General features: G+C 36.9%; 1 protein-coding gene across 6 annotated transcripts in view; it reads right to left on the bottom strand.

Annotated features, from left to right (window-relative positions):
• Positions 1-12,849, bottom strand: part of RAF1 (Raf-1 proto-oncogene, serine/threonine kinase) — an 82,116-nt gene that overhangs the window by 11,138 nt on the left and 58,129 nt on the right. For all 6 annotated transcript variants that reach the window (XM_034775160.1, XM_034775162.1, XM_034775156.1 and 3 more), the window contains 4 exons: positions 11,381-11,465; positions 10,086-10,262; positions 7,846-7,892; positions 5,021-5,139 (listed from right to left, as the gene is read on the bottom strand). In XM_034775160.1, the coding sequence (XP_034631051.1) occupies positions 5,021-5,139; positions 7,846-7,892; positions 10,086-10,262; positions 11,381-11,465 (428 nt within the window). The remainder of the gene's footprint in view (positions 1-5,020; positions 5,140-7,845; positions 7,893-10,085; positions 10,263-11,380; positions 11,466-12,849) is intronic.

Genomic DNA, 12,849 nt, shown 5'->3' with positions numbered 1-12,849 from the left:
TGTTTAATTCTAAAAATTCTTAAAAGAGTATTTAAAGGCTAATATATTTTAGTATTAAACGCTGTATGCTCTAAAAGTAGCACTATCTTTATCTCTATAACTTGCTTTCTCAACAGAGCCTGACAAATCCACTTGCCAACAGTTAGTTCAGGGATTGGCAAACTACAGCCCATGGTCCGGATCCAGCCCGCCAGCCATTTTAATCCAACCCTCGAGTGCCCACTGGGGAGCGGGATCAAACGGCTCCCAGAAGCAGCTGCATGGCCCCTCCCTCTGGCTCATATGCATAGGGGCAGCCAGGGGCCACTGCTCTGCACACTGCCCCACCCCAAGCACCGCCCCTGGAGTTCCCATTGAAACCACAGTCAATGGGAGCTGCAGCGGCGGTGCATGCAGACAGGGCAGCATGTAGAACTGCCAGAACGCACCTCGCATTGGAGCCGGAGAAGGGACATGCCACTGCTTCCGGGAGCCACTTGAGGTAAGTGCTGCCCAGAGCCTGCAGCCCTGCGCCTCTCCCTGCACCCCAACCCCCGATCCCCCTCCTGCTCTCTGAACCCCTTGATCCCAGCTCAGAGCACCCTCCTGCACCCCAAACCCCTCATACCCAGCCCCACCCCAGAGCCCGCACCTCCGGACCGAGCCCTCACGCCCCCCATCCCAGCACCCCTTTCCCCAACCCCAGCCCGGAGCCCCCTCCTGCATCCCGAATTCCTCATTTCTGGCCCCACCCCAGAGCCCGCACCCTCAACCAGAGCCCTCATCCCCTTACACACCCCAACCCCAATTTTGTGAGCATTCATAGCCCGCCATACAATTTCTATTCCCAGATGTGGCCCTCGGGCCAGAAAGTCTGCCCATCCCTGAGCTAGTTGCTAATAAGGGCTTACCAGAAGTTACTGAATAAAGTAAGCTTTCATGTTTCTACCCCTTACGGTTACAAAGATAATGTTCCAAGTGTGAACCAAATCCATCAATATAGTGCTGTCTTCCTGAATCTGTAGACAGTCTAAAATAAGAACTAGGAACTGCCCATATCTTGTCCCCAGTTCACAAAGTCTGAGAAACCAGACTCATCCTTGTGAATTCCTCTACAGTGACAGAGAATTTTTTTTCCCCAATCAAGTGTTCCTTCTATATTATTTCAGTTTCTAAGCATGGGTTATTTGGAATATATAGGCAGAAACCAAAGCATTTAGTCTTTTGCCACTCATATCAAAGTCAAGTATTTTCTTTCCTTTCAGAGTAAATGAACAAAGTGTGCTAATTAAACAGACAATTGTAGTTATGACAGCAACAATAAAATCTCAGTAAAGACCTTGTTCCCACTTGCATTGCTATCAACAGGAGCAGGATCGAACCCTAAATCGGGCCCTTTATGCATAACAGAAACCTTTCCAGGTCCTGCAAGTTGCAAGTAATGATTCCTGGCTGAGAATTTGCTAGACTATAACTTACCGATTCTGACATAAAATCATCAGAACAGATATTTGAATTTAATCACTCTAAGCCAAATCAAAAGGAAATTTTCAGACAACAGCCTTAAAGTTTCACTTTTGCCAGTGTTAGAAATTCAGTCTTGCGTCTTTCCTTCATAAAATGAAATCTAGCACAATAAATCACATTGGAACAACATGTCAAATATGTCAAATCAAACAGAGTTCCTAAGAGCACTAAATATAAAAATTGTAGTGGTTCTTTAATAATAAATGTCCATTATCAGGTAAAAAGGAATTTGAAAAATACACAAAAAAGTTTCTTACCTAACACCTTAGAGTATTAATTTGAAACATTTAAAAAGGAGTATTTCATTTTCATCTTTTTTTTTTTTTTAAAACCTTCACTCAGTTTTAACAATGAAAAAAGATTGGTCAATATTTTCCAGATTATGTTCTAAAACAATGCTGCAAGATTCACACTGCATGGGAATAATTTAACTCAATCAAAGATTATGTATTGAATTTTAAATATTTTAATTAACACATTTTAACAGTCCTGAATTTTAGTATTAGACTACCTGCAAGTGTTACTTTAAATGTAAGCTCTTGGTGTTAATATGGGCTGGCAGTCTTCATTGTTACTCTATATTTGTGTTCTGAGAAAAACCAGGAAATGTTTGTTAAGAATACAAGGCTGCTTAGCTAAGATTTGTTTATGGAAGATAAGTATACAAATAACCTAAAACATAACAGCAAACAGGAAATTGTACCAAAAATTCAATGCTTCATAAAAGCTTTACTCCCCCTTTCTTTTGTGTAATATTTTTATTTCCTAAAACTAATTTAAACCTATCGATTCAAAAAATTGAAATGTTTATGAGAAAACAGATATCAGTTGAACGCCAGATGCTAAAGAAAACTTCATAATCTCTTGCTCTTCAATCATTAAAGTTAAAACTCTAAGTGCCAAAAATTGTCAATCCTTAGTGTTCAGCCATATTCTATTGGTTTTCTATAGTGCCCATCACTGTAGTAGTGTACCCAATTCTTTAGGGCTCTTTAGTTAAGTTCTTGATGCTACTAACATATGTATTTAGCATTAAAATTAATATAGGGCATGATAATCCTGGACATGAATTAAAAAAAAAAAAGACAGAAAAGGCGTTAATTAACTGTCAAAACAGTATACCCTAGTAAGAGTTCAGCTTTGCAAGGAACGTTGAAATACAGCAACCCCTAAAGTATTGGACTATAATCTCAGAGAAGGCAAAACAGTGCAATCTTGAAGTCGTGATGTAGCTGAAAATCCTCATTCAAAATGATCAATCATAGTACATGCGCTTTCCAATGTCAGAGCAATAACTGTCTAGTACAAATTATTTATATTTTATTTGTAAATTTGATACCAATACAGCACTCCACATATTAATAACTACTTAAAGGAGGGAAGAACTCTCTATCTTCACAATCTTACAGTTCTGGTTGACTGAAATACACAAGATATACCAAGAACATACAAAAACCTAAACTGTACGGTTGAATACAAAATCCAGAGCACGTTTTCTAACTTTAAGGAAGTGTGCAACTATGCAATCATTAGACTGTAAAGGGCCCAACTCTGCAAAGCGTTACTCAGATGATCAGTCTTTAAACAAGTACCGCCACTGAATTAATGTAGAGAGTATTTTTTCATGCGTAAGGACTGCTTGAATGAGATGAGGGATTGCAAGATCAGGGCCCAAAGGCAGTTGACGCTTTTCATGGCTAAACTGCAGTTATTTGAATTCACATCCATATGTAACAAACAAAATGGATTACATGATTATATAGTACGCAGTTTTAAAGTAGTCTATGTCCAGCTGTCCTGATATTGCATGTTCTGCCATTAGCCAAGATCAAAGTTTTGTAACATTTAAGTAAACTTACATCCATCTTCAATAGGAGTCCAATTTTTCCAGTCCATTGCAAGCAGTGAACATACTGCAAGCATTAGGCTAAAGTGGTAACAAAATCCTATGCTCAAGTAACATTTAGCAGCTGATGCAAGCCACAAAAGCAAGGGTGGGGATATAATGACTTGTTGCATTATGCCTAGGTAAAGAAGGGGACCTTCAGTGTGCGTGGTGAAATTTCTAAGAACAACAGGGTGTGAAAAGGATAGAGAGGAAGCCTTAATTTCTGTTCCTTACTTGAAAGTTTCAAACTTAATACTTCTTTGTCTATATTTCCTTAGAACTGGCATTTAATGGTAGAGAAACACTTTATAAGTTACTCTTGCTTGTATAAAAGAAAAAAAGACAACACTTACTATTCTATATCCTAGTTTTACAGACAGGAAACTTAATAGAAGCATGAGATTCCTAAATAGTGTTAATTATACCCTCTTCTGTCAATATATGCTACAAGAGTCCTCATATATATCAGCTATTGACACCAGGGTAGTTTTGGTCCATAGTGCTAATAGGAATTGCAATTCCTTTAAAAAAAAAAAAAATCATTTCTTGGTTTCAGTTTGTTAGAAAGCAGTATATACAAGTAGCAAACATTGGAAAAGGTAAGAAAATGGCTAGAGCCATGAATCAGAATTAAGTGAACTGATCAATACAACCGAACATAGGAACTGTGTAAATAGGTAATTTCATATTTGAGACCGAATATTTAGATAAAAAGCAATTCACTTTACTATTACTTCTATTTCTCTCTTGCTATTATTCAAGATGTGTACATTAATAAGCACGCGTCCTCTCTCACTTCACTCTGTTTGATCCAGTAATGAAATCACACCACGTGATGGTGGCAATATCTTATCCTTCACACAGCGCCTTACAACTTCTTTGCAAAATCAAATGGGGGAAACTAAACAGATGTATTAGCAAAATGCATTTAAGTAGTAAATAGAGCATCAAAGGAGGACATGTGAAAATTTCCCCCACGGCGTGACCCTCTTTCAAAGGTACAGTAAGTTATACATGTGTTACTCCGTCCAAGTGGTTCAGGAAAAAATATTTCCAATTTAATAAAAAGTAAAAAATATACTCCACAGATGCTGAGTCGGGAGACAAAAAATTCTCATGCCTTGCCAAGTCTACTATATTGAAAGTATGCAGCAAGGATATACATTACAAGAACTCTGACACTTTCAAACCTTTAGGTAAAGCAAATATTTTGCTGTCCTATCAAAACCATCTTTAAAAAAAATGACACTTGCAGGACTGACAGCAGCATTGCTCTATGCTGGTAAACCACTCTCACAAGTGAGCACCAAAAACAAGGAAACATGTGACACCCAGATCTCCATGGATAAGGAGATCAAGTACCCAAAGAAACTTACATGCTTTGGAACAACCAAGTACCTTTAACTAGGCAATTAACTAATTAACCAAAGCAATATTATATATATATATTTTTTGCAATTTCCCTTTGTTTTATTTAAGGTATAATTTTGCATATTATTGTCAAAAGAACTTTAATATTACTTTGTCAAAACAGTTTGAATCACATTATTCTCCCATTGACAAAACAATTTGAATTTGCACACAAACGAGGCAGAATTTAAAAAAGTCATCAAGTATTTTTCTTACCATCCAGAGGATTGAACCAGAAGGCTGCTCCACCTGCTGAGATCCACTCCATCTGGATTTTACTGTTGCCAGACCAAAATCTCCTATTTTCACTGTGAGGCCTTCATGAAGAAATATATCTAAAAGGTTGTTTAGGAACTTCTGAAGAAAATTTGTGTAAATCAGACTGGATTTTCTATCACCTTTACAAAATGGTTTAGTGTTTCTCATATACCAGTCAGTGTGCAAACCGTTTTGCCCAGTTTCTGTATTTGATATGATTCACTTCATGCATGACCTCAATAGGTGGTAGTTAAAAAACATTTTCCTAGTTTTGAGATAAATATAATCCCAAATCATTCCCCTTTCATTTTGTTCATATTTATTATGCCTACACTACCATAGCTAACACTCAGGGAAAATGCAAATATTTTAGCAGAGGGGCTGGAATAACTATGAGACATCTCAGTATTATTGTTTAGTGTACTAGCTACTCCTGGGGGAATTCTGCGCCAAAAAATTAAGAATTCTGAAACAAAAAATTAAAGTTTCTGCGGACAATATTTTCAAATTCTGAAAAATTCTGCATATTTTATTTGTCAAAATAACACACTAGTTTCAATTATTTTTGGTCATTTATTTCAAAATATCTGTCAGCAAGTATGTCTGTAACAATACAGACAACAAAAAAGATTCAGGAAATGTTTTTTGAAAAATATATTCCTTACTACTCATATTCATACAGAACTCGGAGTAATAATTCATTTAAACTACAGTACAGAATCATATTTCCCACACCCCTCAGAAGCAGTGCAAAGGATTGGGGGAGTCAGGGGTAACAAAGGAGCTATGGGAGAGGGAAGTAATTGTTGGGAAGGAGCCTGAGTGTGAACTTGGAGGGTTGTTGGGTTTGGGTGGGAAAAGTATGGAACAAGTTTATTTTGGGAGGCAGGGAGGGATTGTTAGGGAGCTTCCCCCATGCAGACCGGGATTGACCCCTAGTCTCTCCCATTCAGTCAGACATCTGCCCCGTCCATATGTGTTCCTCCACCCCCACTCAGACACTCCCTCCCTCATCCCCATGTGTCTCTGTGCTCCCACTCAGCCACCGTCGTCCCTATGCCCTGTACCCCCTACCCCATCACCATGTGACCCTGCACCTCCTTCCCCCCATGGCCCTGCACCTCCACTCCCATTCAGCCCCTGCCTTAGTCTGTCCTCCCCCAGTAGTCCTTATGAGCTCGTCTGACCCCCCAGCAGCCCCATGCGGACTGTCTCTCCATAGCCCATCTCCTGAACTAGCCCGATAGGCACTGTGAAGAAGGCAGGCTCTCTCTCTTCCCCAGCTGGCCAGGAGCGGCTGCTCTGTTCTAGTGCCACAGTACCCTCTGGTGTGCAAAAGGTGGAATTGCAGCAACTTTCCAGTGGAAGCTTTTTTCTGTGCAAAAAAATTAAAAATATGCGTGGCTCATTAATTATGCACATGCAGTGGTGCAGAATTCCCCCTGGAGTAATTAGCTGTTCACCTCTACCATAGCTAAGTTTAGATCATAACTCTCACAATAGTTTATGTCTGTATCTGCGTATATACCTAAGTAGATGAATAAAGCACACAGTTTATTACAGAATTCAAAATAAGTGGAAGCATTTATCACTAGAAACAGAAACCAAATTAAACTTATCTATCTGGTGCTCATTGTTGGGGGTGTGTGCCAAGAGGCTTAATTTAGGAATTTCACTCATTTGGGAGCTCTACAGTTTGTAGCATGGGATATAAGCCTTATACAATATACCCATCATTAACAACTCCAACATGTCCTTTAGTAGTGGTATTGTTCCAGAAGGAAAAAACACTTCAAAATCTAATTCAAATATTGACTAAAAAAAGTAATATTCTGAAAGATTCTATAGATGTGTCAGAAAGAGATATCCCTTACTCTTCTTATGATATCTAGTGAACTTGAGGGGAAAAGCAGACTGAAATAAGTTAATGAAATAAAAGATAGTTGTGATTATAACTGTATCAACAGCAATTTTACACTTAAAATGATTAGCCTTTCATCCTCATTGAAAACATGAACACTCATTTGTTTACTGAACAACTGAAGTTAGTTTTGTAGAAATTCTGCCCTTTAAGAAAAGGGTTTCTCCCCTCCCCCACATTCTTCTGAGGCAAGTTTTAGTTTGTTATTTTGCCAATTTCAGTCAGCATTTTGCTTGGTAGTTTCAAAGCCAGAGACTTGCCATATATTCAGTTCATAAACTGAGTTCCTAGAATAGACATTTTTTTAAAATTACCTACACATAAGCCTCACATATCAAGAAAATAAAAGTGACATGCAAAAGGAAACTGTAGAATCTTTATTCAGTATGAATTATTCAATAGGCATGCTGCTAGGAACATATTAGTCAAGTTCATTATATATTTTCCTTTCCCAATTTTAGAATCAAGAAAATTTTTGGCTCAGTTTCCACCAAAAGTTTCCATCTTTTTTTGTGGTTTTGGTCCTCTAATCCCATATGAAAGTAATCAAAAGAAGAGCCTAATTTCTGTCCTAAATAATCTTTCGATGCTGGGCATATATTGGAAGTCAGTCAATTAGATTAAAATAGATCAGGTTTGCATCCCAAGATTGCATATGAACACAGGTAAGAAAGAGTAAGTGTATAAATATATATTCCATACATCTTTACCTGGTTTTAGTTTGGTTTGTTTTTAAATTGTTGTAATTTTAACTAGGATGTTTCAATTTCACAGAAAGACCTTCACAGTATTTATATTCAGTCATCAGTCTGATACCAATTTAAACAGTTAAAGGAAATTTGACTAAGTAGAGAAAGGATACTATTTGATTTCATGTCTCTGTGGATGATATTCTTTGCATGTAAATAGCTGTGAAAAGAAAAAAAGTTTTAAAAAATATATCCATTGTTATGTATTTATTTACACATACTAATTTGGCAAACATTTTTTTACAAAAGCTACCTGAATAAATTATAAAATTTTACCACTAAGTGTTTTAGGGCCATAGTTCAACTTGTTCTAAACTTAAAACTTGGTGCTAAATGCCCTTTGGCTTGATAGCGTGCATTTAATTTTACCAGTCCACAAGACTAAAAAGAGAAAATAACCATCATTTCTGTAGGTTCTTCATAAAGCTATTTTTATGCTTATGCTCCATTTGCTGTTTATGTATCAACATTTGCCTTCAATAATGAGAAAATACTAAAGAACTGTCTCATTCCTTTCCACATGAATTGGTCAGTATCTTTTCTTTTAGAACCGCCATAGAAAGGGATGCAACTCACCACTAATGTCAAATTATCTTTACTAATATTGCATTCCATTAACCTACATCAACCCAAAATTACACTAGTGAGGTTGAAATCAGCTTAAAATTGTCTGCCGATAAACTAAAGGTTAAACTATATCTTCCAGCTTCTTCTCTGCAAAGCAAAACAAACATTTTCAATAAGTTTGTAATTAGCGATGTGTGTAATATTTGAACTGCCCCCGTCTCTGAAAAGCTGTATGATAGTGTTATCTGGTGTCTCAGATTTAAGAGCAAGAAAGAAAAGATTATCTAAAACTCACACAGCATTGTCAAGAATTTTTAGACTTACTGTAATCTTCCTGCAATCCATGATGACAGATAATTATAAAGGCATACTGGCACCACTGTAAATATATAAGAAACTGCAGGGGTTTTCGATATTAATTATTTTAGTTGCTTACAATTTAGTTTTAAAATTTATTCTGAGCCAAAATTTACAACTATATGCCTAGCAAAAACTGTAAATATATTTCACTTTGTTTTTAAAATCAATTTAACTTGTTAATTTTTATTACATAAAGGGTTACTAGTTTAAGATCCATTTTTATATATAGAAAAGTATTTGATTTTCAATAGAACCCACACAGGGAGACTAGGACTGGCTGGGTAACCATACTGGGACGAGAAGCGTGAGAAGTGTGGACTGGTTAGGCAAACAGAATGGACTGAGGCGGGACAGAGACAGGACAGGCACAGGCTGGAGGGGATGGGGTAGAAGAGTCTCTGACTATTAGAAACAATTTCCTTTGGTGTCAGCAAATATCTGTGAAACCTCATGGCAAAGCCTGTGCTCCACCTCCTCCAGTGCTAGTGTACATAGACGAGAACCTATTACTGCTACTAGTTACTCTATTAGCTCAAGTGGCAGAGATCTGAGTGGTAGATCTAAAAGTTCCACTGCTGCTGAGAACACACACATGTATCAATATAATGCCACATGGTGGACTTTGTTTTTTCAGTTCGCTTTTTTAAAAGCCTTGGAGCCTTGGATATTACAAAAAAAAAAAAAAAAAAGACAACCTACATTAGAAAAATATTAAATTTGCAGAATCGGGCACTCAAACATTAGGAAATGCCAGAATTAAGATTTCCAATGCAACCTTAATTCAATCATCTTGTGCATATACATTAAAATACTGTCTTTGATTACATACTATTTTTCTCTCATTTTTTGTGTATAATACAAATTTACATTTTAAAATTATATGACCAGAAGGATTTTTAACTGTATTTTTAAGAAGCTCTTAAACATTAAAATTTCAGAAATGTTATTCAGTCTTTCAGTCCCCAGTCAACATTATCTTCCCTAATAATCTGTATACCGTAGAGCCTCAGAGTTACGAACTGAGCAGTCAACCACACACCCCTCATTTGGAACCGGAAGTACACAATCAAGCAGCAGTGACCCAAAAAAAGAGCAACTAGAGTACAGTATTGTGTTAAACGTAAATTACTAAAAAAAATAAAATAAAGGGAAAGCAGCATTTTTCTTCTACATAGTAAAGTTTCAAATTTGTATTAAGTCAATGTTCAGTTGAAAACTTTTGAAAGAACCACCATAATGTTTTGTTCAGAGTTATGAACAACCTCCATTCCTGAACTGTTCGAAACTCTGAGGTTCTACTGTAACTCTTTGAGGGTTTGGTATCATGTTAATATATATTATACATTAAGACAATGTTTCTTGTATGTATTAGTTGCTCCTGAAGAAGATCGGCAGATCAGAATAGACAATTTCTAATCCTACTCACTCCATTCCTTGTGCTGTCTGTCGGGCAATATCAATGAGCTGGAACATTTGGAACTTGGTCTCTTGTACATGCAGGTGCTTATACAGACTGCTCCCTTCGCACCACTGCGTAACAATAGCCAGATTGTCTTTAGTCATGTAGCCCATGAACAGCAAAATATTAACATGCCGGGTCTTCCTAATGGAAGAAGTGGAAAGGAAAAAAACAAACATCTTCTTTTAGACATTTGTAAAGTTCCCTGAAATGTACTCTTGGCTAGGGAGACATCAAAGTATTTAGATCTAGAGTTTAACAAAATTACTTGAGGCGCATGTGGATGCATGTGTGCAAGATGTTATTTTTAGAAAACAACATATCACAATTACCTCTTAAACAGGAAAGTTAAAAAATAAAAAAACAACAACCAATTATTAACTTTAAAATGTTTCTTCTTAGTTTCAAGAAAGTTATTTCAGAGTTCAAGTAAAGACAGATTAATACAATACTTAAGTATAACATGACAGAATCAAACTACTATAGCTTCCATAAAGGTAAATTATCCCTCTCTTTTATGTTAAAGTACTTTGGAAAGGTTAATTGAAATGGTATCAAAAGGTCAAGCTGCAGTTTGCAGATGACATTAAATTGTTCTGGTTCACAGAAAAGACTATGGAGACATGAAAAAATGACAGATTTAAATACAGTGGAGCATTATGCAGCATGATGGCAGACTAATTTAACTTGTGTAGTGTAAAATAATTAAATGGAGGCAAAAAAAGCTATTCCCATATACATAAAATGGCTCTTAATTATTGGACACTGCAGAGGCAGTAATTAAGGCAAAGAGGTTTCCTGAGTTGACTAGGGAATGGATTTTAAAAGTACAAAATATACTATGACGTTATAATAAAAAGCACACCTTAATCTCAAATATTCTGTCCAGTATCCATCACCTTACCTAAAAGGTGATGAGATTCAAGAGTTCCAGAGAATGGCAACAAAATTATGGCAAGGTTCATATATGACAAGGGATTACAAATGTTAATACTATTTAGCTTAGAAAGAAGAGTTCAACGGATAATGAATGAGGTATTAAAAATTATAAAGGTCTCAAAACTGATCAGTACCTCTATTATCCTGCACCATGTGATAAGGTGGCACTCAAAAGACAGTAAATTTACAGTCCATAGCAGGAAACACTATACCACTTACTATACAGAAAATTAATTCAACCTGTGACATTCACTTTTGGAAGAGTCAAAAATGTGTTAAAATTAGTAAATGTAAAATTAGGCAAATCCATGTTATCAGCTCACCTTAATACAGCCACTTCATTTCTGAAGGCCTGAAACTGTTCTGGGGTTGGATTTACCACCTTTAATATCTTTACTGCTACATCTCCTGCAAATACATTTAACATAAAAGGTTACCAACAACACTGTAACAGTCTTTGAGAGGAGCATTATCATCTTTACACTTAAAAATTCTGAAATTTCTGCACAATACATCTTTGGTAATTTGTACACCGGGAGGTCCACAGACAAAACAGACTTTTGTATTTTCATACAATTAATTTGGTGGAGATGGTATCATGTAACCCCAAATAAAAGATCAATCATTTTTCTAACTACCTGAAAAGGTTTTTTTCATTATTAAATGGCTAGTAACTGGCTGATGGGATCACGTGTGATATTAAACAAAGGCCACTGTACAACATACTGAAATCTGAAGGTATAAACAGTTTAGTTATTAATCTAGGAGGAACCAATTAAGTTGTTTTTCCTAAATAAGAGCTATTTGGGGAGAAATGCATCCTCAGCACTTTGTTTCAAGCACTGTATCCACTGTATTCAACAGATTTCCATCAGGAACCCAAATTCTCATTTCTCTTCCTTCTTCCCAGTTTTAGAACAGAAAAATATCTCCTCTTTTAAACTAATAGAATTAGACTTTCATCCCCTCAAAATTAGTGTCTAGAGAACAGCAGAATAAACCATGATTTTAATGTTTGAATTACAGTTAGTGGCAAATGAAGCATAATAGTGCATCAGTTTTTTAACCATTTGATACAGCATATTGCAAAATATTACTTGAAAAGTGAATTCAAATTAACTTGAATGTGAGCACCTGCTTTGGATTGCGGGCCCTGGGTGCTTTAAGCCTCCAGAATCTCAACACAGTCCAGCCACCATCCTGGCTTGGAGTCTCTACAAACATTCTCAAGATGCAGATCCTCTATTATAGCACCATCTTCCAAGAGTCTGTACTGTAGCTTAAACACATGCTCTGCCAGAACCTGAGCTGTGTGAGCACTCAGGATTTACAGTTTACCTCTTTAGGCCCATGCAAAGTTAAAGCCAGCAGACACACAGAATCTTGTGCCAAATCTATCTAACACACCATTGTTCTTTCCTTAACAGCATAAGTTAACACAAATCTAGATGGAATACACATTTCTCCTGCCTCAGTTTCCTCACCACTCTTGAGAGTTTTTTAGGCTTGGGCAGTCGTTTGGGGTCCCCAGGATATTTCCCCATTAGCTCTCAACTTTTCTTCTGAAGCATGGGAGTCTTTCAGCTCAGCTAGTTTTCTCTGTGCGTGGCAGCTCCATAGCTAAACAGGGCAACCCTGCTATGAAAGTATGCCTCTCTTTTCTCCTCGCCTGTCCAAAGCTTCCAGTCTCAGTGAGGCTCTCAAATGTAGATGTCCTCCTACCCTTCCCCACCAGTTCCTTTGTTCTGTTGCTAATTTTTCTTCCTCACTCTCCACTTCACCAGATGCTAAA

This window comes from Trachemys scripta, chromosome 7 (genome assembly GCF_013100865.1).
Source record: "Trachemys scripta elegans isolate TJP31775 chromosome 7, CAS_Tse_1.0, whole genome shotgun sequence".
In the NCBI taxonomy this organism is placed as follows: domain Eukaryota; kingdom Metazoa; phylum Chordata; order Testudines; family Emydidae; genus Trachemys; species Trachemys scripta.
The sequence above is the reverse complement of the archived record's forward strand: the minus strand, read 5'-3'. Positions and strand labels throughout refer to the sequence as shown.